This window comes from Glycine soja, chromosome 11 (genome assembly GCF_004193775.1).
Source record: "Glycine soja cultivar W05 chromosome 11, ASM419377v2, whole genome shotgun sequence".
Lineage (NCBI taxonomy): Eukaryota > Viridiplantae > Streptophyta > Magnoliopsida > Fabales > Fabaceae > Glycine > Glycine soja.
The window spans coordinates 16,064,384-16,090,292 of NC_041012.1; the positions used below are offsets into that span (position 1 = coordinate 16,064,384).

At 29.1% G+C, this 25,909-nt stretch overlaps 3 protein-coding genes and 1 pseudogene across 3 annotated transcripts; 2 read left to right on the forward strand and 2 right to left on the reverse strand.

Annotated features, from left to right (window-relative positions):
* Window positions 1-111: 111 nt before the first annotated feature.
* On the reverse strand, window positions 112-1,256 carry LOC114372968 (protein MAIN-LIKE 1-like). The gene is made up of 3 exons (XM_028330535.1): window positions 1,038-1,256; window positions 285-944; window positions 112-195 (listed from the first exon to the last, which is right to left on the reverse strand). Exons 1-3 carry the CDS (start codon window positions 1,254-1,256, stop codon window positions 112-114), a joined length of 963 nt encoding a protein of 320 aa, XP_028186336.1.
* Window positions 1,257-6,245: 4,989 nt separating this feature from the next.
* LOC114372970 lies at window positions 6,246-6,791 on the reverse strand. Its single transcript, XM_028330536.1, has one exon. It carries the CDS (start codon window positions 6,789-6,791, stop codon window positions 6,246-6,248), a length of 546 nt encoding a protein of 181 aa, XP_028186337.1.
* Window positions 6,792-11,344: 4,553 nt separating this feature from the next.
* On the forward strand, window positions 11,345-13,803 carry LOC114372971 (annotated as a pseudogene).
* Window positions 13,804-19,031: 5,228 nt separating this feature from the next.
* On the forward strand, window positions 19,032-24,013 carry LOC114374790 (fatty acyl-CoA reductase 3-like). The gene is made up of 10 exons (XM_028332479.1): window positions 19,032-19,214; window positions 19,330-19,433; window positions 19,577-19,779; window positions 20,493-20,593; window positions 21,715-21,907; window positions 22,088-22,249; window positions 22,505-22,586; window positions 23,037-23,306; window positions 23,528-23,655; window positions 23,731-24,013. The coding sequence occupies exons 1-10, from the start codon at window positions 19,136-19,138 to the stop codon at window positions 23,888-23,890; spliced, it is 1,482 nt and encodes a 493-aa protein (XP_028188280.1). The 5' UTR covers window positions 19,032-19,135; the 3' UTR covers window positions 23,891-24,013.
* The last annotated feature ends 1,896 nt before the right edge of the window (window positions 24,014-25,909 follow it).

A 25,909-nucleotide genomic window follows, 5' to 3' on the forward strand; every position in this document is an offset into this window, starting at 1 on the left:
TAACCCCTCGATGGTCACTGTAAGGCAACCATCACACGTCTGTGACCGTCAAAGCATCACAACATGCCCAGTACAGTGCTCCTGTAATTCCCATCATATGAGTCTTTGTCGTCAGCCACCGGGAGGCATGGGGGACATCTCCTCGTACGCATCATCGGTGATGCACTGATGCACACTCGGAAAGTGCTCATAGATCTAGCACTACAAAAAAAGTTAGGTTACCATAACATAAAAACATGTTTACATCATAATCCAATGTAACATATTACGAACACAAAATTTACCTGTAATAAAGAAAGGTACCCCCCAATCTGTCGTGTCATGGTCCTAGAAGCTTCATCTAACTGGTCATACATATGAACCAGGGCCGCAGCTCCCCAGGCATAGCCCCCACTCTGACCCAGGTCGCGAAAAGCCTCTAGATGCACCACATGAACATATGTTGCACTCTTGTTAGAAAAAACAGTGCAACCGACCAGGTGCAAGAGATAAGCACGAGCTGCTACAATCCATCGTCGTGCCTGGCATCTCATCTCATAGATCTCCCGAACCCATGAGAGGCGTACATATGCCTCGCGCGCTCGTACTCTCTCGGCTCTAGCCTCCTCACCAGACACCTCAAGCAACTCCATCAACAAAAATACTGCCTCGTCCATAGAAAGAGCCTCGAAGCTGTGGAAGGCGCCACTAATAGGGAGATGGAGGAGTGACAACACATCATCTAATATGATTGTCAACTCTCCTACTGAAAGGTGAAAGGTGTTGGTCTCCCTGTGCCACCTCTCCACAAATGCGGATATAAGTCCAGGATCGCCGGTTACAACTGAACACCCGATCAATGGACTTAATCTTGTGGCGGCAACCAGCCCATCAATCTCAGGCACTGGCCTCCCAATTAATGTCACCTTCCTCCCGTGCGACACCAACTTCAGCTCAGGACGCTCCTGAATTGAAGTATAAATCATTCCAAATACATAAATATCAAAAAAATTTAATGACAAAGAAATCAAGAAGAAAAAATTAACAAATTATAATACTTGTCCAGTCCAAATGGCATGTGCGACATGCTCCGCAAATGAAGTCAGAACTAATGGGTCATAGGGCCCACCAGGGAATCCCTCATCAGCATGTGATCCCTCAGCACCATCACCACCTAAGTCCTCTGCAACAGTCGCATCTACGTCCACAGTCATCTGAGGCGCATCTTCGCTCATATGAGGAACATCGTCAGCCATATGAGTGACATCCTCAGTCATCTGAGAACACCCTCTGCCATATGAGGGACATCCTCAGTCACCTGAGGAACACCCTCATCAACCGCAATATGTACATGTTGCCTACAGGCTGATGCAGTAGGCCTATGCCTCCAGGGAACATCAACTGCATCATGCTCATCCTGTCTACCTCACCCTATAACCCTAGCTAAAACACGACCTAAACCTCGTGTTCTAACCATAATCTACAAATCATGAATAACACGTATTTTTTTAGGTCAAATAAAATATTCATATAATTAAAAACCTACATATATTTACATAAATCTTCAGCCTCACGTTATAAACCCTAATCACACTACCCTAAGCATTGTTGACTACCCTAAACTAAACCCTACACACTCAACCACTAAACAAAAATATGTAAAAAAAATATAATAAACAAAAATTTAAGCTAATATATAATATTTAAGTAATTTTTTTACATACCACCATGCAAGCATAAATATTTCTATCATTAAACATACACAACTTAATTTATAAAAAAAATAACAACTTCATTCATTAAAAAAAATAAAAAATAAACTAATTTTAAAAAAAAAATCCTGGTTCCGGAAGAAGCTTCTTTCGGTAGAACATTTTGTTCATCCAGAAGAACCTTCTTCTGGAGACATTTCCGGAAGAACTTCTTCCGATATGTTCAGTTTCTTCTTACGGAATAAGTTCTTTCGAAGAACCATTCGAAAGAACTTGTTCCGGACTACCAAACCGTTAAAGGTTCCAGTTCTCAAACGAGTCTTCTACCCTAGAGTTCAGTTCATCTTCTACCCTAAATCCAGCTTCTCCAAAACTAAATAATCAACCTAGGAGGGGAGGGGAGATAGGGGATACTAACCTTGAGGCAAAAACGCAGCAACAGCACCACAAGAAGCTTCGAAGATGAACGGAAATGGCAGCCAGAGGGAAGAGACGCGCGGAGGAAGAAGGAAGAGAAGAAAAGCAAGAAGGCGGAAAGGTGGGGACTGTTGGGTGCGCTTCATTTTTAAAATTTTAAACAAGGGCAATTTTGCCCATTCACATAATTGCTGGGTGCACCAACAATGTTGTTGGGTGCACCTAGCATGTCCCCAACCATAAACATCTTATTCTGACCCAAAACTTTGGAAGCCCAATGCAGTCCAAAGCCATATGCAATTCAATACGAACAAAAATAATAAATTAAGATGTTTGGAGCATAATTTGGTTCAATTTTTGAAAGAAAAATTATTTGTACTAAACATAAAATAAAGATAGAATTTAGTTTGAATGTAATATCAAATATGAAGTCAAACTAAACCAAATTTTTAAGATTTGGTTTGGATGGATTTGACATTTTTAATTTTTAATTTTTTAATACAATGTCAAATTTAATAACTAATTTACATAATTAATATTCTATATTTTTAATTGAAAAATATTATTATTTTTACTTCTATTTAGTATTATTCTTTAATATTAACAACTCTTTTAGTAATATAAAAATAAAGTATGCATCATTCAATATTTAACAATATATAGATCATTTTTGTAACATATAAAACTAAAAGTAAAATGTGCACTTTAATTGCAAAGGAAATAAAATGTTATGAATTATTTAACACTTACTATTAATTACTACGATAAAACATATTACAAACCTCTCATAAAATGAAGTACATTATAAGTCACATCCTATAACTATTAAAAATTCAAAATAAAACTACAAAAAAGCTAAACATACACTAAGTAAAATCAATATGTATAAGTATTGTTTGATTTTTTCACAACAAGAACACAAATTTGAACCAAACTGCAAAAAAATATTCGATTTATTTATTTATTTTCAGTTTGATAGGTTTTTAGTTTTTTTTATGGGTTTAACAATTTACAACAGTTTAATTCAATTTTGAACGCCCCTCAATAAAAGAGGAGTTTCTATTTACACCCCCTTTTATAATTCTTTTTTCCAAAATATCCTAAATTTTGCTTCTTCTTTTTCATAATTCTTTTGGTCTTGATGCATCAAAACCTTCCCTTGCTTCCTTATTCCCTCCATCATCTCCATCTGCATCTTACATATTTGGGCACTTGTTGTGCCTCATAAAGTTTAACTTCTTTGTTACTAAGAGCACATTCGCATAAGTCAAAAACAATCTTGATTAGTCAACACTTCCGTTAATGGTTAAAACTGTTGGAGAAAAGAAGAGTACCACAATGAAAAAAATGTAGGAAAATTGTTTCTGATTTCTTATTTTTGATTTTTCATTCTATTGGTACAACAGCTAACTACCTATTTATAACAATCAACTTTTGTAAAACAGAAAAATACAAGTTGTTATAATCGTACACTGCATTCAACCCCTTTTCTATTTTTGAATCACTTTCTAACACCCCCCTTTTGATTCAAAAGCTTTATAGGTAAACTACATTCAGTAGCTTTCTCATAGCTTTTTTAACTCTTTAAATCTTTCAGCCTTCAATGACTTAGTCATTATATCAGCCAATTGAACTTCTGACGTACAGTGCCTTAGTTTAATTCTGCCTTTACTTACTTGATCTCTGAGGAAATGGAATTTAGTGTCTATATGCTTGCTTCTTCCACGAGCTACTGGATTCTTGGCCAAAACTATAGCTAATTTGCTGTCTACAACTAGTTCAACAACTTCATTCGAAGATACTTTTAATTCATTAATCAAGGATGAAAGCCACAGTGCTTGGCAAGGAGCTGAACAAGCTGCAATATATTCTGCCTCACAAGTTGATAGTGCCACCACTAGTTGCTTCTTTGAGTTCCAGGATATGGGAGAGCCAGACAGTAGGAATACCTGTCCCATAGTGCTTTTCCTATCAACCAAATCTCCACACCAATCAGAGTCTGAATAGGCTACAAGATGTAGATTATCATCCTCTTTGGTTTGATGAGGGAAAATGATTCCATATCCCAATGTCCCCTTTAGATACCTCATGACTCTTTTAGCATCCAGCAAGTGTGATTGCCTAGGGTCACCGATAAATCTGCTCACCAGTCCAACATTGAATGTGATCTCTGGTTTGTTGTGGCAGATGAATCTTAGACTACCAACAATCTGTCTGAACAAGGTTCCATCAACTGAGGCTTCATTCTCACTTTTTGCAAGCTTCAAATTCACCTCTGTTGGAGTTTCTGTTGAATTACAATTCCACATGTTAAACCTCTTCAAAACATCTAAAGTATACTTATTTTGATGCATGAAAATTCCTTGTTCAGTGTGTGCAAACTCCAATCCTAGAAAGTATGACAATGTTCCCAAGTCTGTCATTTCAAATTCCTTCTTCAAATTCTGTTTTAGTGAGTCAATCCCAGTTGAGCTACTCCCAGTAAGTAATATATCATCCACATACAGACAAATTATGAGAATTTCAGTGTGTTTCACAAATTTTATGTAAACTCCATGCTCAGCAGTACATTTCTGAAAGCCAATATTGTGAAGAAAGGTGTCAATTCTCTTGTTCCAAGCCCTGGGTGTCTGTTTTAATCCATATAATGCCTTTCTCAGCTTCAAAACTTTGTGTTCATTCCCCTTGCATATAAAACCAGGAGGTTGCAGAATAAACACATTTTCATTAAGTGGTCCATTGAGGAATGCTGACTTCACATCCAGCTGCCATAAATTCCAATTTTTCCAACTAGCCAAGGCAACAACTAGCCTCATAGTCTCAAGTCTGGCTACAGGGGCAAAAACCTCTGTGTAATATATTCCTTCCTTCTGCATGAAGCCATTGGCTACCAGTCTGGCCTTATATTTTGCAACTGTTCCATCTGGTTTGAGTTTAACTTTAAAAATCCGCTTGACACCAATAGGAGTTTTGTTCTGAGGTAATTCTGCCATTTCCTAGGTTTGGTTCTTCTCAATACGCCTTAATTCTTCTTCCATGGCTGATCTCCATACCTCACTTGCAATGGCTTCATCAAGATCAATAGGTTCTGCAACGGCCCTGAGTGAAAGGTGCAGAACCAACTCACCATCAACAGAGATGGCATTATCAGGATAGAATTGATAATCTGAGAGTCTTGAAGGGAAAGTTTTGTTTCTTCTAGGTCTGTTGTTTACAATCTGCTGCTCAGTATTCAATGTACCATGTGTGGCTTCTTTTCTTGAGTCAATTTCTTCCCAATCAAGCTGCAATCTTGGAATTGTTTTAGTTATGGCCTATGGTTCACTCCATGATTTTGATTCATCAAAATAGACATCTCTGCTGAAGAGAACTTCTTTAGTCTTGGGATTGTACAGCTTGTATGAGCTTGTAGAGTTATAGCCTACAAAGATCATTGGTTCACTTTTATCATCAAGCTTTTTTCTCTTTTGGTCTGGTACATGTCTGTAACACAATGAACCAAAGATTCTGAAGTGTTTGACTGAGGGTTTACTGCCAGACCATGCTTCTTCTGGAACCATTGAGTTCAGCCTCTTAGTGGGACATCTATTGAGGACATGGGCAGCAGTCATGGCTGCTTCTCCCAAAAAGCTGTGAGGGAGATTTTTCTGTTTAAGCATGCACCTTACCATGTTCAATATAGTCCTATTTCTTCTCTCCACTATCCCATTATGTTGGGGAGTGTAGGGGGCAGTAACCTCATGCACAACTTCATGCTCCTTGCAAAAATCTTCTAGCTCACTAGAAGTGAATTCTCCCCCTTCATCAGTCCTCAAAGTCTTGATGCACTTTCTTGACTGCTTTTCTACTAAAGCCTTGAATCCCTTAAAGGTATTGAACACTTCACTCTTGACCTTAATCAAGTAAAGCCACAGTTTTCTGCTAAAGTCATCCACAAATGAAACAAAATACTTGTTTCCTCCTAAAGATGGAACATCAAATGGCCCACACACATTAGAGTAAATAATGTGTAGAACATCATTAGCCTTGGATATGGTGTATGAGCTAAAAGAAGTTTCGGGTTGCTTGCTGATCAGGAAATTGTCATATACTTTCTTTGGAATCACAATTGAGGTGAGACCAGTTACCATGTTTTTTTTATCTCAATAGGATTAAATCTTTAAAATTCGAGTGGCCTAGCCTTAGATGCCATAACCATGAGTCATCAGACATTGTAACGACAGAGAGGCATTGAGGTTCAATAGTATTCAGATTTACCTTAAATGTTCTATTTCTAGCCAATGGGGCTTTCATGATCATTTTCTTTGCTGTATCATAGACTTTCAGAGATCCATTACTCATTTTCATTGAAAATCCCTTCTCTAGGAGCTGACCCATACTTATCAGGTTACTCTTCATCCCAAGAACATAGAGTACATCTGTGATCATAGCTTGTCTTCCATCTAGTCTTCTAATAGCTACATTCCCTGCTCCTTCAGCCTGTATGACTCTGTTGTCTGCAAACCTTACTTTACTCTTCTTCATTGCATCAAAATTGACAAGCCAATCCCTATGTCCAGTCATATGATTTGAGCATCCAGAATTTATGTACCAGATTTCATTATTATGAGATTCTGAATCAGTAATCATCATCAGCATCAAGGGTTTTTCTTCAGAGTCTGCTTCATTCTCTTCTTTGGCCATATGTGCTTGATAATCACTATGTGATTGATTCCCCCTGTGATCTGTGCTACTTGGTGCGGCTACACACTCTATTGAAAAATGTCAAATCCGATTACAGTTGAAACATTTAATTCTTTTCCTGTCAACTGTCTTTTTTTTTCTCTCTCTCCAATTACTGAGGTTCCCTTCTCTGTTAGAGCTTTTTAGCTATTCTTCTTCATTATTTCCTTGTTCTTGATTTTGTGTGTTTCTTTTAAAGCTACTTCTGAAATTTTTCCCACGCCCATGGCCTCTAAAGTTACCTCTGGAGTTATTGCCTACTCTCTTTGATGTATGAGCCTACAATGCCTGATGATTCTCCCCTGACTTCTCTATTTCTCTTTCAATGAGCCTCTACTCATGGGCTTCAAGAGAACCTTGAAGTTCTTCTACTGTTATTTCTTCAAGTTTCTTGGATTCTTCAATGGCTACGACAATGTGGTCGAACTTGGGATTAAGAGTTCTCAAGATCTTTTCTACAATTGTTTGGTTTGAAATCTTCTCACCATAGTTCTTCATAGCATTTGTGTGAGTGATGATTCTATTGAAGAAATCAACTATCTTCTCATTGTTCTCCATTTGCATCAATTCATATTGACGCCTCATCGTTTGTAATTTCACCTTCTTCAATTGCTCTGCAACCTCATTACATTTCTCCAAGATCTTCCATGTTTCTTGTGATGTTGCAGCACCTACAATCTTCTCAAAGTGTGCATCATCTACACACTGATGAATCAAGACTATGGCTTTACAGTCTTTCTTCTTGTTTTCTATGTAAAGGACTTTTTGTGCTTCTATAGAGCCTTCAGTGATTAAGGGATAACCTTCCTCAACAATTTCAGCCACTTCTTGATAACCCATAATTTCCTTCATCTATACACGCCATCGATCCCAGTTCTTGCCATTGAGGATGGGAAGATTAGCAGAAAAATTCGCACCAGTTGATCCCATTTCTTATGTCCCTTAATCGAGAACTCGTTCTTGATACCACTTTGTTGGAGAAAAGAAGAGTGCCACAGTGAAAAAAATGTAGGAAAATTGTTTCTGATTTCTTATTTTTGATTTTTCATTCTATTGGTACAATAGCTAACTACCTATTTATAACAATCAGCTTTTGTAAAACAAAAAAATACAAGTTGTTATAATCGTACACTGCATTCAACCCCTTTTCTATTTTTGAATCACTTTCTAACAAAAACATCTTCATCAAACTCTCCATATTAGTCTTGAAAAAGTGAAACCTATATGTTTTTCACAACTCTTTGATTTATTCCTATTTGACATGCATGTAAGACACAAGTGAAAGAAGACATGACACGGTGTCACATCATCAACGTTAACATTGCTAGTTAAGCGCCATCTATCCAAGAATTAATGTGAGAGATAAATATTGCTTTTAAGAAAAAAATTTCTTAATTTATTATATTTAGGGAACAAATTAGCAATCAATGTAAAAAGTCTCTCTTATTTCTTTTTTCTAGTATGACTTTATATACATATAATATGTAATTCTTTTATACTAATTCATACCCTCTTAAAGGATTATTTTTTCACATGATTCGAACTAGGACTTGTAAAAATCTTTTACATTCTATGTAATTAAGAGTGTTCATCAATTTGAATTAATCCAAAAATCCAAATCGAATAAACTAAATTGATTTAAGTTTTATTTTTCCTTTGAGTTCAACTCGAATAAAACCAATTAAAATCTAATATTTATTAATTTGGGTATTGAATTTACACTTTCTAAATCTAAACTAGCTATATTTTTATTATTAGTTTTATTATATTTTTAATGTTTGTAACAATGTAACTTACTATTGTTGTCATGATTGCACTTCAATGTAAGGGGTGTGCATGTGTTGAATAATTTGATTTGTATTGGATAATTTGATTTATTTTCTTTTAATTAATCATGTGTTATTTTTATTTTATAATTTTTATTATTATTTAATTGGGGTAAGTGATCAACTACACTCAATTATGTTATTTATATTCTTTTTTTACTGTATTACCGGTAAATTTTAGAACAAAATCATGTTATATATATATATATATATATATATATATATATATATATATATATATATATGTTTTAGCTAGAAATTTGATGATCCAAACCAACTTATTTTTCATGGAGTTGATTTGGTTTGGATTTCGATAATTTTTTAGAATTTCAAACTAATAAAAAGTAATTGATTGAGATTTTTTAAAAAAATTTGAATCAAACCGACCGTAAATACCACTATTGCTGATTCCTTAATGAATATCTTAACACCACTTGTCTTCTTTTAATAAATTGTCTTGCAAAATTGCGAATTACACTAACAAAGTGAAAAGTTTTAACTTTTAATTTCTTAATGCCACAAGCGGCCAACCTATTGGAATCTCGTATCCTTGATCACTACGATCTTTTGTTATCCCGGGGCCGAGGTCCCTAGAAATCCCAAAAATATTTAGTATGATTGTCAACAATATTGCAAGAACATCGTGTGATGGCATAAATATATGCAGAGAAAGAATTCATATACAACTATTTATTTATTTTAAACATTTTATTAACATATTTTTTTTTTCTTATAACATCTTAAGGTTGAAAATCTGTTGGTAAATATGCATTTCCAACAAACAAAAATCTGTCAAAAAATAATAAATAATACAATAACCAATGTTATATTTCTTCTTTATTTTTTCAATCTATTTAATTAAAAATATTATGATGGTTGAAAAAAACTTTTGTCGGTAATGTCCAACAGATAATTTGTCAGAAATCACCAATGGACATCCTTGGTTGGTAAATATCAATGGATAATCAGTTGGTAAATGTTACTTTTCTTTCCGACGAATAATTCGTTGGTATAAGTTACTATATTATATTTTTCGATGGATATTTTGATGGTAATGGTAACTTTATTTTCTGATGAAATATCAGTTGATAATGGTTTCTATATTTTATGCCAGATAATTTGTCGGTAATAGTTACAAAATTACCAATGGATAATCCGTCAATATTAATCAACAAATGCCATCATTATTTTATATATTACCGAAAAATTATCCGTTGATAGTTTTTTCGTTAATATTATCTTGTTATTATATAATATTATAGGATTTATAAATTCTATAATATCTATATTTTTTATTTTATTTTTGTTTCTTTAGATGTGCATGCAACATTTTTCTTACAAATATATACATATATATCATGTATTAGGGTCAACAAACTGATGAGACATGTTCGTTGAAAATACTAGTATATACAAAAAAGTGACTTTTTTACCCAATTATTCTTTTTAATTTTTTCATCTATCCGACTATCCCTCCCCAGATTGTTAACATAACCATCTCTCATTACTATTCACATTTGGGTCTCTCAACCCAGAATTCATACCTTTTATTTTTCTTTTTTTCAAACTCCCATTTAGAATTTGGGACCCCAAACCGAATTCTAAATGGTTTATTTTGTTTTTTTATTTACTTTTTGCTGACCTCCATTTACTATTCAAACCTTATATTTTTACTTTTTGCAGACCTCCATTTAGAATTCAATACCCCAAACCCAGATTCTAAATGTTTTTTTCTGTTTTGATTATTTGTATCTTGTAAGTTTTTTAATCAATTATATTAATATATTTAATTATTTTATTTCAGTAATATAATTAATTAATATAATTTTTAATATATAATGTAACTAATTGTAAGAATAATTATTAATAATTACTAATATTTGTTAAAAAATTATGACAAGGGACAACTAAATAATATTATGAGTAGATACAAACACTAACAATAAATAATTAGCATTTGTAATAATCCGTAGATACAAACAATAACAACATAAGTTATCAAGCATTTCAATAATTTAATGGGTACGCTTACAACTTTGACTTTTTCAACTATTTGTACATTTGTTCGTTGTGCAAAACGGTTGATTATTCTAAGAACAAATGTCTAAATAATCAACAAAGCACAAGTCAAAGTCGCCAATGTACCATTAAATTGTTGTTGAAATATTTGATAATTTATGTTGTTCTTGTTTGTGTTTATGAATTATCACAAATATTAATTATTTATTCTATCAGTGTTTGTATTTACTCATAATATTATTTAGCCATTCGTTGTCATAATTTTTTTAAATTTTAGTAATTATTGATAATTATTCTTACAATTAGTTAATCAGTTACATTATATATTAAACATTATACTAATTAATTATATTATTAAATACAATAATTAAATATATTAATAATTAATTAATAAATTTACAAAATAAAAATAATCAAAACAAAAAAAAACTGAATAAAAAACTCAATTAGAATTCGAGTTTAGGGTACCAAATTCTAAATAGGGTGTACAAAAAGTTAAAAAAATAAGGTGTGTATAATTTGATGGATGGGATAAAAAAAGAAAAAAATAAATAAAAAACAATTTAGAATTTGGGTTTGGGATCTGCTGGAACCCGAATTCACACTAAATAATAAGGAGGGAAAGTTATGGTAATAATTTGAAGAAGAGATAATTGGATATATAAAAAATAAAATAAAAAGGATAGTTGGATAAAAAGATCTCAAAAAGTTCGTTGAGTACACTGTGCATTCACCGATTTTAGTGCCCTGCACAATGTACTGGCATGTGGCAGACGGTAAGCAGAAGGTAGTTTTCACATTTAAATTTCACACTCAAAATTGGGACCACACAGGCACACACACATGTCATACGTAAGTGCCTTATCATTACATGAATCTTCTTAATTTCTATATATGGCATTGCCATAATGCCATTTGAGGCACAAATTTAATTTTCAACTACATCAAATTGTGTTTCTGTTTCATCTTGAAGAAGATCCACTCTTTGGGTATCTTTAATATTAATTATATATTAATCATCCTGATCTTACTATAACTTTTCTCCAATGGAACTGGGAAGCATAACCCACTTTCTTCAGTGCAAGAATATTTTTGTCACTGGTGCCACAGGATTCCTTGCCAAAAGTACTTCTCTAATTCTCACTCTCTTTGTAAGTTTGCTTATTGTGCGTGCACTGATATTTATATATGTATTAATTAGCCTTGTTGTCTCTATATTTTGATTTTGCAGTTTTTGTGGAGAATGTGCTGAAAGTGCAACCAAATGTGAACAAACTCTATCTTCTTTTGAGAGCCACAGATGTTGAATCCGCCACTCAGATTGCACAATGAGGTGAAGGTAGAAATGTTGTATATATATAAAGTCTTAATTTCACTCCAAAAATAAAATCTTATAGTACTGTCCTTTCGGCTATGACGAAGGGGCTGGTTATTCACTATCTCCAATTTCTGCTGCTGACAATGTTTTTTTACCCTTTCGTTTCCTTCACGAGATATGTAATAATTAATCAAGTTTGAATCAAAAGTCTGAATCAAGTAACGATACATTTTTTGGTATGCAAAGTAATGATATTTACTCATAAAAAGAGGATATTTGGTACGGAAGAACCTTCTTTACATGAATTATACACAGCATTACTTGTTCACTTTTAAACCCCACACATACAGGGTAATTTTTCGTTAAACAATCTTACTAATTATCTTTAATGACATCTTTTTGTTTAATTACTTTTTTTTATTCAAAAAATTGAATATGAAACCTTATTTAAGAGGATAGAGTTGAGGACTCTCAAATCAAATATTTATTGATACACATGACTATTTTTTATTGGTTGATATGTAAATATGTTGTGCCCAAAGTTGACTTGCTCGAAGAAAAACCGTTACATGTTATTATAATTGATAACTGTGGAGAATATGTCTCGTAATATCATTTTCATGCCCATTAACACGATGTAATATTGCAATTCCTTCTTCACTACGTTAACTCAGTTTGTGACTGATCCCTGCTGCATGCATGTTCTTAATTTTCCATATGTAGATTATACGGAAGGACTTGTTTAGATTGTTGAAGGAAAATCTTGGTTCAAAGTTCAGTACATTTGTTTCAGAAAAGTTGACTCTTGTGCCTAGGGACATTTCTCAAGAGGACTTGAATTTGAAAGACCCCCCACTCTACGCTAAGAAATTTGCAATCAAATTCATTGTATTATCAATTTAGCTGCAACAACTAACTTTGATGAAAGGTATGTATATGGGCTCATATAAAACCTAAGGAAAATTGATTTAATTATTTAATATTTATTTTAATTGTATTTTTAAAAATTCTAAAAATATTAGTTGATTTAAGATTATTCATTTTATGTTAAGACTTATGATTTTTCTTCTTCAAACATTAGCTTTAATTACTTTTAATTTTTACACAAAAGTATTTATTCAATTCGGTTTAAATATCACTAATCAATTGAATATATCTCAAATTTTTATTTTTAAACAATTTTTTCTTTTCCCTAAATCTAAACTACTAATATACATTTTTTTTCTTACATTAATTTTTAAATATCTTTATAGTTTCTAAATTGTAATTAGGTTATATTCAACAACATATTTTAGTTAGTTTTTAACTTTTTTTTCTAACTGAAAAAATTATTAAACTTTCAGTGAATAAGTCTTTTTAGTAGCTCATAATATTTTTTGAAATGATACTTTAAGTAACACTTTTTAAAATGTTAGCTTTTAACTTTTATATTTTCTTTTCTTTTTATCTTTAATATATTTATCAAATTTTTTAATTATTTCTTTTAAATAAATCATGATTTTAATATTTTTTTGTCATTTTGCACTTTTTAACTACTTCTACAACTAATTTTATTAATCATTTATAATTTAATAAAAAAAAATTAACTTTTAATTAACTTTTCAACTTTCATTTAATTTTTTCAACATAACCTTAAATTATGAAAATATATACATTGCAAAAGATAATCACTCTTATTAATTATCATATGCATATTATATGCAGATATGATGTTGTATTGGGAATAAATGCATTAGGAGTTAAGCATGTTTTTAACTTCCCCAAAAGTTGTGTTAAGGTAAAGGTGTTTGTCCATGTATATAAAAGTTAGTATTAATATATTGAATAAATAATTATTTTTGTTGTTGAAAGTGTATGATGCTGACAAATCCTTCCGTAAAAGATTAAAAATAAAATTTAATCCTCAAAAGTATAAAGGGTGAGAAAAATATATTTTATCGTTAACTTTCATCTTTTAACATTAAGAAACTCGCTTGTGTGACATACATAGGCCAAAATATCATGAAATTGATACTCACATGAACATAAATACCAAAGTTACCTGTAAATATATTTCCAAATTTAATAACTTATTAATATTTTTATCCTTTAATGCAATATAAAAATAAAAATTATTATTTATCCGGATATAATTTACCTCAAAAGCACTACTATTATTCCACTACAACATATTTTTATAAATAAAATAGAAGTATATGGGATTTTCTTACCTCATAAATATATAAGTGAACTCCTCGTCCTCTACCCCATTTTAATGAAATATATAGTTGTTCCTAACCAAGACGAAACAATGTTAGATTCAAGGGATTCGCATACCCAATTATGAGATCGGTCACACTCCTGCACTAAGTAAGCCGTCCCACAAAATTAGAGCACCATGCAATAGAGATTAGCCGCCGGCAAAAGTTAATCAATTTGGAAAAGTCTAATGTCCTAGTACTATTTTCTTTTTTAGAATTTTAAGGGACAATATTGTTAAATCCTTTGTGAATAAAAAAATGGTGGAAATATATTTTAATTTGCTTTCAAGATATCATAAACAAAAAAACAACCAATTGAGAACCACTTGTGATGGAAAGTCTACCAAAAAGCAAAGTCAACCCAAGGGTTTCTGCTGGCTACATCCCTTATAGCAAGATCAACCTTTTCTTTAACATGAATTCTGAGTAGTCATAAAAAGTTCTCCATGGAGAAAATAGAAAAGAAAAAAAAAAAAACAGAAAAACGAGTTTTCAAGAGAGAATAAGTGATATATAGCAGGGTATCCTGACTCAAGCTAAACATTATGCAACTTAAGAAATCAAAGTTCCATATATATGTCAATTGAAAAAATGGCAAGGATTCACATTCCACCAATCCAATCAATCGATTGGGCGTCTACGAGTGATTTCTCAAGTCTAAAATTATGATTTAATTTCTACCCCAAACTGACAAGGTATGTTCTTTGTTCCTTGTTTAACATATGTAATTTATTTATTTTTATGTGTTGTAATTACCTAATAAGTTGTGTACAGAGCTTTATGTTCAGTCTCAATCCATCAAAGTATTTCTCCAGAAATAAAACATTTAATTGTTACCTTTTTGAAAGTGCTGTCAAAAGTGTGGTAATCTCTCAAACAAAAACGCTTAATTTATGCTAAGGGAAAAATTAGTAAAAATAATTTAATTTTATTAATATTATTTAAAAACTAAACTTTTTTTCTAAATTGTTTGGAACTTAGGCCAAAAATTTAAAAAATATAATTAAAAATACAATCTCAATTAAATAAAATATTTTTTGGGAATGGTTTCATAATAAGATGAAATTAGATAAAATTTTACTATATTTAGGATGAGCATACATGAGTTTTTTTTTTTTCCGATACCCATGGAAGTAGTTTTTAGGTGTTTTGAAGTGCCTAAATTTTGGATGGACAGTTTAATTACTGTGCCATAATTTTTCCCTTGAAATTGTGGTCTAAAATTTGACAAAAAGTATTCAAGGTACGATTTGACCAATCAAAACTTGTGTTCCTTAGACATAACACGAGAATTACTAAGACACTTAAATTGTTTGATAAATATATTAAAAATATGTTATGTATAACGTAAATGTATGGGGACATAAAATGCACATATATCTTCTGGTACTAAATAAATAATATAATATTTTAAAATCAAATAAATAATAATTCATACTTTTAATATTGTATATCCTACCTAACCAAAAAAAATATCGCATATCATAATTATAACTTAATCTTTCTGTTTTTTATTATAAAATTGTGTTGTTTAAAAGAATTATTTTAAAATGAATATCAATCTGCAGGTTAAGTTTTCCTATATTAAAACATGAAAATGAGAAAATGAAAGAAAATGCATTGCAAAAATAATCTCTGAACACAAAGTCGCGAGAAATATATTGAAAATGACGAAAAAAAAAGTATAATTATATAGGAAATAATATAATAATAAAATTAAAAAGGTTATTGCGTAAAACTGGTTATATAGAAGTATAATTAAATTTAACGATTTTTTTAGTAAATTATAGAAAAAATTATTACATCAGTAATATTTTATTTTAGTCACTAAAGCTTTCAAAGAAAAAAAATTAAAACAGCACAAACTCTATAAAAGAAAATTTCATAACACAGTGAGATTAAGTTATAATTGAATATACAATATTAAGAAATATAAGTTATTAAACAAGTTTTTTAATTATTTTAAATTATTCATTATACAAGTTATTTCTTAAAAAAAATTCACTATACAAGTTATTACAGTATAATAATTTTCTTTAATAAATATTTTTTTTATCAAAAACTTAGAGTGAATATTTTACAAAATAAAGGGTCTCAATGATTTTACAAACTTCATTTTGTCCCAGAAATTTGTTCGTAACAATAAAATAAACATGCACGATGAAATTCATTATTACTATCAACTCCATTATTTTACATTTAAATATCATTTGGAACATTTTAAGCTCAACCACAATAAAAATTATTTGAATAATGTATATCTGGCATGTGGGGCATCAATGGCTGAAGATATAAAGACGACACAGAAAGACACATTGTTATTTGAATAAAAGAATACTAGATATATATATATATATATATATATATATATATATATATATATATATCTTACCAATCATGGTATCCGTTGTACAAACTCCCCTGTCTTCGATCACGAGCATAAATATCAACATTTTAAATTAAGTTAATTTGTACGCACGTTGTTCTTTTTCATGCACCCCCAAGTTTGGTGGCATTTGCCTTTATGTTAGTCTCCATTAGCTAGGCTTATTCTGCAGTGCGAGAACTCTACTTTGAGCTTTTCAAAAAGGTTCCTTCGAAATGCTACGTGGGGGTAGTCATGCTTCTTTTTTTCTTTCTTTTCTATTATTTATGATACGTCCTGAGTTGTTGCAATAGAGATGAAATCTCACTTTAAATAGAAATAAAAAAGTTAAATAATATATAATTAAATATTAAACTCATAAGAATATATTTTAAATTAAAGTGTCGTATCAAATTTAATTAAATAATTATTCTTGTAAAATTTTACTTTCCTAGACAATAGTAACAAAAATAAACTAATGAGAACACAGTAAATGAACAAAAGAAATTCCTACTCCTAGTTATAATTTCATAAACACACAAAAAAAGGGGTTAAACAAGTATCCTAAAGCTAATATAAGAGAGAATAATTGTTTAAAGATTAAACTAGGTTCAATTTGATTATCTAATTTTTAAAAGGAATTTAATTTGTTCATCTAATTTTAATATCATTTATTAACAGTTTTGAACCGACATAAAATGTTATTTTTTTTATACAAATTAGACTTAAAAACTAGATTGAATTAATTAAAAAAAATTAAAAGATCAAATTAAATCTAAAAAATAAATTAAATAACTAAATAACTAATTTAACCTAGCTTGTTTTAATTACATAAACACCCGAAAGAAATTCCTACTCCTAGTTATAATTATTTAAATTCCTACTCTTTGGAATACGCTATTTATAGATTAAAATTTATTAAAAATTATAATTTTTTTTATCTCACTTCTTACATAACGAGTCTCTGAGTCTCTCTATCAATTCTATAATTTTCAATAAATTTTAACTTTCAATTCTATAATTTTCAATAAATTTTAACTAATAGTAGAATGTTTATTAAAAATTATGTGTTAGACAACATATTGCTAGCACTCATCTTAATATAATTATCTATATATCATCATAATTTTGAGCTAGAAATATACCAATCATCATAATATATGGGCAAAATTGTAATTTTGATCTTCCTTTAATTCTTGATATGTGATTTTGATCTCTGTTTTTTCTGTAATTTTAGTCCTACATTTTTTAAAATCTGAAATTTTGGTCCAATTTTTAGTTTTGCACAGTTTTATTTCTTTTATTTTAATCTAATTGAACATAGATCTAATATATTTATTTAAAATAATATAAAAAAATAATTTAATTAATTGAAATTAAATAAATAAAAGACGTAAACAAATTAAAATTAAGAATTGAACCAAAATTAAAAATTTTATTTTTTAAATATAGAGACTAAAATCTCAAAAAGAAAAATAAAGGGATCAAAATAGAGAATTAAAAATTAAAAAGGGACCAATATATGTTGAGTAAAAATTATATACATTATCATAATACTGAATTTTTTAATCAAATAAACACTTTTTTCAACAAACTATTTCAAACTATTTTTTAGCCAATTTTACTAGTTCTATACCGATTTTTTATGAGGTCAATTTTCATGATTAAATTAAAAAGAAAAAGAATTATACACTATAAAATATTTTACATAGTTATCCAATTATAATCTATTATATATGATAAATTTGTTAACTTTTAAAATAATTATCTTAAAAAAATATAAATAATAATTTTTTATTGAATAAAGATATAAAATTCTTTTACACGACGATCAGTATATTATATTAAATTGTTAAATTAATTAAATTAATTGTTCTCGTCACCGCACTAGCACGTACTTATCTACTTTTAATAATCCTATGCAAAAGTGCAAATTACAAATTATACTATGACGACGAGAAAATGCCCCAATCTCACTGTGTAGAAAACGAGCTCCCTCGCTAAAATGTCTAATCACTGTGTCAACATATGCAAGTACTTGTTGCAGGGACATCTCGTGTAGCATTAATATTATATCAGTAGAGTGTTTCCATTACAGTTTGAAAATTTAAGTAGTTTGGTTGAACTAAATTAATTTCAAGGGAAAAGCTTGAGTCTTAGTATTGTTTTGAGTAAAATGGACTCTTAGGGCAGAATATGGCATTGAGTTTGACGGGTAATGAGGCGTTTCAAATAAGTTCATACACGGATATATTGGCATGTAGCAAATGATGGTAAGCAGAGAGGGTAGATTTCACATTTATATTTCACACGCAAAATTAGGACCACACACATGTGTCATACGTAAATGCCTCATTTAATTAATTGATGGAACTTTTATTGTTTTCTATATATATGGTGTATTGGTGTTGCTAGTTTAGGCATTACTTGTCATCCAAATCAAATTGTGTTTGTGTTCAATTTGAAGATAATCTTTTGATTTCTTTGATACTACTACTACTATATCTTTATTCTACCCTTTCTTTAATTTTTCACCAATGGAATTTGGAAGCATAATCCACTTCCTTGAGGACAAGAATGTTTTGGTCATTGGTGCCGCTGGTTTCCTTGCCAAAAGTGCTTCTCTTAATTTCTCTTTGTTGAATTAAGCTAGCTTATTTGTGCGTGCACAGGTATATACTATATATAATATTCATTAGCAATGTTGTGTTTTATTTGTGTGGTATTGCAGTTTTTGTGGAGAAGATACTGAGAGTGCAACCAAATGTGAAGAAACTTTATCTTCTTCTGAGAGCCACAGATGCTGAATCTGCCTCTCAACGATTGCATAATGAGGTGAACGTATAAATATGTTATAAAATCTTAATATATCACTCAAAATAAATTTTGATAATACTGTTTCATTACGTTAAATCAGTTTGTGTGGCTGATATATATATACCTGCTGTATGTACATCTTTGGTTTTTCATTTGTATAGATTATCCAGAAGGACTTGTTTAGATTGTTGAAGGAAAATCTTGGTGCAAAGTTCAATACCTTTGTTTCAGAAAAGTTGACACTTGTGCCTGGGGACATTTCTCAAGAGGACTTCAACTTGAAAGACCCCATTCTACGGGAAGAAATTTGCAGTCAAACCCATTGTATTATCAATTTTGCTGCCACCACTAACTTTGATGAAAGGTATATATGTTTGGGAATTTATAAACACACACAATCCAAGGGGAAGTGGAGTAAGGTTTCACTTCATTCAAATAAATAAAAATCATGTATTTAATGAAAGAATTATATTTGATTATAATTGTACACAAAATTTCAAGCATTAGTCACGCTGTAAGTCAAATTAGTCTATGTTCAAATAGGACGAGAGACATCTATCTCTCTGATCAAGAAAAAAACAAAAACACATATACACATAAATTATTTCTAGTTTATTAATGTAAAAAAATCATTAATATATTTATATATAGTATTATTTCTCACACTTATTTTTAGTAGTATTATTTAATATCTAACTTATATTTTTTCAGAAATTCTAAAATTATTTATCGGTTTAAAATATTTTATGTCAATGTTTTTCAAATATTAAATTTAATTATTATCAAGTTTTAAAAATAATTTTTATCTTAAATATCAGCTGCATATAGTCTCATTTTTCTTTTAAATTTTTCTCGTTTTATAAATTAAAAACACTAATCTACATATTTTTCTTACGATTATAAAACATTTTTTATTTATATTTTTATCAAATTAAAAAATATCCGTACAGTATAATCTCTCTCTCTCTCTCTCTCTCTCTCTCTCTCTCTATATATATATATATATATATATATATATATATATATATATATATATATATATATATATATATATTGATATTTATTATATGCGTGCAGATACGATGTTGCATTGGGTATAAATACATTAGGAGTTAAGCATGTTTTGAACTTCGCCAAAAGTTGTATTAAGCTGAAGGTGCTTGTCCATGTATCAACAGGTTAGTATTCAAATATACCTTGGGTCAAAATTTAGATATGTTTAATCATCGAACGAGTTATAACTAATTAAGAACTTAATTAGGAGCACTCCCTCAAATATATTATTTTTCATATGGGATTTTCTAATTGAACCCAAGGGAAAATGGGTTAAAATATCTCATCTTAAATATCATCAATAGAATTTAAATAATTATCTTATATTTGAATTTCATTATTAATGTCATGACTTTCACAATTAATGTATCATATTTAATTTATTTTTCATATCATTTATGTGAACAATTAAAACTTTATAATTATTAATTAAAGGTTAATAATTGAAATTATACTAAAATGCATAAATAGATGTAAAAAAATTATAAATTTTAATAATTATTTTTTAATTAATTATAAAAATATTAATAATTAAGATTTTATAATTTTATTACATATATTTATGTATTTAGTATAATTTTAATTATTAGTAACTTTTAGTAATTAATCATTATAAAATTTTAATTTTATACATAAATGATATGAAATTAAAATTAAAAATTATGTCAAATGTGATAGTCATAGCATTAATGATAAAATTTAAAATATAATACAAGTGTCTAAATTTTGTTAGCCATTGATGATGAGCTATTTAATTCCATTTTCACATGGGGTCAACTAGGAAATATATAATATAGTTCATTTTGATTTTACTAGTTAAACTTTACTTTTTATATATATTTTAATATGTAAAATTTTTATATTTGATTTTAGTATTTATCATGTCAAGTCTATTAATTAAATGATAAGATGATATACTATTAGGTTGTCACATCAATTAAGTGATGATGTAATAATCTAATAAAATTTCACATATCACTTAACAGACCATGTTTAATTACATATATTAAAATTAAACATAAAAATATTTTGGATTGTAAAATATAAAATAATAATGATTAATTATAAATAGTAAAATCAAAATAGATTATATTACTAATGAAAAACATATTTAAGTAAAAAAAAATTATAAAGGATTATTTTAACCCTTATATAACATAATTAATACAATATAAATTAAGTCTATTAACAATGCTCTATACATCTAAAGGATTAATCAATACAATTAATATATAAATGCCTTCAGCATATGTATGTGGTGAGAGAGGAGGACTCATTATAGAGGATTCATGCCAATTGGGCGTGTCACTAAATGGAGTGCCCGGACTAGACATTGACATGGAAAAGAAAGCGGTGGAGGATAAGTTGTACCAACTTCAACAAGAGGGGGCTACAGAGGATGATATTAAAATGGCAATGAAGGACTTCGGTATGAAAAGGTTAGCATCTATTACTTCGATTTTAATTTGAGGTCACTACCATATGCTATTTGACCATTTTATGTTTTCATTTCTTAAAATCTCTTTTAACTTTAGGATCTAACTCATTAAATTTTGAAATTGGATTATATACACTAACTAACACCAAAACTGTGTTTGGTTGTATCTTAATAAATTTAGAGCAACTATATATGGATGGCCAAACACGTATGTCTTTACAAAGGCAATGGGAGAAATGCTTATAGAAACTCTAAAGGAAAACGTGTCCGTTGTTATTGTACGTCCTACAATGGTTACCAGTACTTACAGAGAACCTTTTCCTGGGTGGGTCGAAGGAGTAAGGTATTAAATCACCAGCTATTTTATTTTTTTGAAAGATATAATGAGACTGATATATTAAATCACCAACTTTAATTTATGTCAGTCATTTTGTTCATATACATGCATTAAGTTGTGTTGTGTGTTTGTGTTACACTAGCTAACTTAAACCATGCATTTGTTAATTGCCCGATACTTTATGTCCCTTTAATTAATTTCCAAGACAATGGGAGTATAAGATCATGACCTACATTTTTCTTATCTTGTGACTTTTTGCAGGACCATTGATAGTTTAATTGTTGCTTATGGCAAAGGAAAATTAACATGCTTTCTTGCAGACATCAAGGCAACTTTTGACGTGGTGAGTCATTAAATGAAACATCTGAGATCTTAATCAGCAAAGAGCAATATATTGTCAATAGTCAACTTGTTCATTTTCTAACCTGAACATTTTTTCTTCAAAATTACACACCCCAATACCTTTTTATACTCAATAAAAATGGATATATTAATGGGTTAAATACTTTTTTTCCCAACAAATTAATACTTTTTAAATTTTGGTTCTTATAATTTTTTTATTTAGTCCTTATAAAATGTGTTTTTTTGTCTTTAAAATATTTTAAATAAAGCTTTGAACATAAAAAAATAATATCTAAAATGCATTGAGAAAGAAAACAAAACAAACATATTTACAGTAAATAAAACAAAAAAAATAATTTCACAGAAACAAAAATGAAAAAAAAAAGATTAAATTGCGGACAAATGAAAGATAGTTAGGCCTATATTAATTTATGTGGAATTTGAATTACAGATACCGGCAGACATGGTGGTGAATGCAATAATAAGTACCATGGTGGCGCATGCAAATAAGCCATGTGATAATATCATATATCATGTGGGCTCCTCTTTAGAAAATCCAGTTAGATACCACAATCTCCAAGACTATGGCTTTAGATATTTCAAGGCCAAACCATATGTAAACAAGGAAGGAAATTATGTCATGGTTCGCAAAGTTACAGTGTTAGACAGCATGGCTAGCTTTCAGAGATACATGTTCATTCGTTACTTCCTTCCATTAAAGGTTGTTTTTAAGCAATCCTCAATGTCTACGTCATATTTTCCCTCTATCCATGCAAAATGTCATCCATATGATCAAGTTTATTCTAAACAATTATATGAAGAAAGGGCTAACTATTTTTTAAAATTTTTATTCGGTAAATGTTAATTTTTTCATCTTTCCATTTTCCTTAACCATCCCACCCACCTTATATTTTCTTACTAACATAATTTACATTTTAATAGGGACTAGAGCTAGCCAATGCTGCCTTTTGCCAATATTTTCAGAGGACGTATCTTGACATTAGAAGGAAGATCTATACAGTGATGCGGTTGGTTGACCTTTACAGGCCTTATTTGTTCTTCAATGGCGTGTAAGTTAATTATTGGAAACAAAATAAAAGTTTTACTATTAACATATTTACTAAAACAATTTTTTTCACCCACAGTTTTGATAATATGAACACAAAAAAGTTGCGGATAGCGGCAAGAGAAAGTGGGGTAGAGATGGAGGAGTATTTGTTTTACTTTGATCCTAAAATGATTGATTGGGAGGACTACTTCATGAATATCCATATTCCTGGTATTGTCAAGTATGTCTTCAAGTGATATGTACTTTAAAATCTGAATTTGCCAATTTAGCTTTGTGTTTCAAAACAAGAATCTCCCCATGTTAGTGCGATTATACAACAGTGTGTTACTAATAATTATTGTATTTATTTATTATGGCAATTGCTTTAAGTTTTTAGATAACTCAAATACTGATGTTTATATGGCTCATTGCATAACTCTTAAACACGCTAATGAAACTCCATTATTATTCAAGTTGTTTCACTTTTTCTTCATGTGAAAATTTTTCGATGTAGTTATATACCAAGTAACATGACTTTATCTTCAAGTGACAATACTTGAAGTTTTAAAATAGTCTTCTAGTTTATAATGATGTAAGTTTTTACCAATTTTCTCCTTCAAATGTAAAATCCTCATCAACACATAATCCTCAATTTGTCTTATGTGTGACAACATTAATTAGAATTAAAGATTACAAAGAATTATAAAATAAAAAAATTGCATCACTTTCCATTTTTTTTTATTTTTTTGGAAATTGAAGGGACAATATTGTTAAACACTCTGTGAATAATAAAAAATATCATTTATAAAAAGTGCTCATTTGTTAAACTTGGAAACTACCAATGTGTAAAATAAGTTTTTTCTTCTTCTTGTAAGTTCAATGAATTAAACTACCAACATCGGAAAAATTGACAATGCAAGGGCAAAACAATAATAAGGGGTAATTTTTTTTCAAAATTATCAAATAGGGATAAAATTTAAATTAATAATCAGAAATAAATCGTAATATATATTATGACTTCTAAGTAAAAAGTTACAAACGATCTTAGACTTTGATTTTTTCCTTTCATTTCTATTGAAGTCATCAAAAAGTTCACAACTTCAATTATTTTTAATACAACTTTGGAGTGGTAAGAATTTTTAATTTTGTCTAGAAGTCGTAACCTATTTACGACTTCAAAATCGTAAATAGTTTTTATTTTATTTTAATTATTAACATATTTATGTTTGTTTTTTTAGTTTTATTTAATATTTTCTATATTTTTTATTGTTTTATTAAATATTTTTATATTTTTAATTATATATTTTTAATACTTTTTTTATACTAATTTTAATGATTATTATTTGATTTATAAATTATAAAAATAATGCAAAATATTTAGATTGAAATAAAAATATTAAAATGCACTACACATATTTTTTTGACAAAAATATTAAAATATTTTGTTACTAATATTAATTTATAATTTATCAAATAATATTAATTTATTTTTAATTTTTAATTAATTTTATAATTATCATTAAGTAAATTAATAATTTCATATAATAGTATTAATTAGTTTTATAAATTATTTTAATATTAACAAGAAAAAATAATTTATTAATAAAAGTAGTTGTTAAAATAAAAATAATATAATATATTAGTATAAAATGAACAATACAAATCAAACACATGCATAAAATTTAAAAGTAGAAACAATATTAACTGTCAACTTATTTGTATGGATAATTACTACGATTTATGTTGTGTTCTACATAATGAATATTTCTTATATCTATTTAAAATTGATTTGTGCATCTCATTATATATACGATTAGTGATTATACATTTTAATATTTTTATTTAAATTAAATATTGAATAAAAAATTATAGAAAATATGAAACAAAAATAATATAAAAATAAAACTAAAAAAAAACATAAATTAGTTAATAATTAAAATTAAAAACTATTTACAACTTTGAAATCGCAAAGAATTTACAACTTCTAAAAAAGATACTTATGACTTTACATTCATATTAAAAAATAATTAAAGTCATTATCTTTTTTATAACTTCAATGAAAAAAGAATCAAAATTATAACACAATTTACGATTTTGTACTCAGAAATCCTAAAATATCTCATGACTTATTTCTTTCAAAGTATTAATTTAAATTTTACCTTTAATTTTTGAAAAAATTACTCTCTTATGATCGTTTGGCCAATACAAGAGATGTAAATTCTAACGACATGCATTGTTCGAATTGGAACTTTGCTTGGCGCCTTTTTATAGTGTTC

Coding starts and splice junctions, on each gene's coding strand:
- LOC114372968 (XM_028330535.1), bottom strand. CDS start 1,256: ATGACTGAGGATGTCACTCATATGGCTGACGATGTTCCTCATATGAGC. Junction 945..1,037: donor ATGCCATTTGGACTGGACAA/GTATTATAATTT, acceptor ACTTCAATTCAG/GAGCGTCCTGAGCTGAAGTT. Junction 196..284: donor GGTACCTTTCTTTATTACAG/GTAAATTTTGTG, acceptor TTGTAGTGCTAG/ATCTATGAGCACTTTCCGAG.
- LOC114372970 (XM_028330536.1), bottom strand. CDS start 6,791: ATGGCCAAAGAAGAGAATGAAGCAGACTCTGAAGAAAAACCCTTGATG.
- LOC114374790 (XM_028332479.1), top strand. CDS start 19,136: ATGGAATTTGGAAGCATAATCCACTTCCTTGAGGACAAGAATGTTTTG. Junction 23,307..23,527: donor GTTACTTCCTTCCATTAAAG/GTTGTTTTTAAG, acceptor ACATTTTAATAG/GGACTAGAGCTAGCCAATGC. Junction 23,656..23,730: donor TATTTGTTCTTCAATGGCGT/GTAAGTTAATTA, acceptor TTTCACCCACAG/TTTTGATAATATGAACACAA.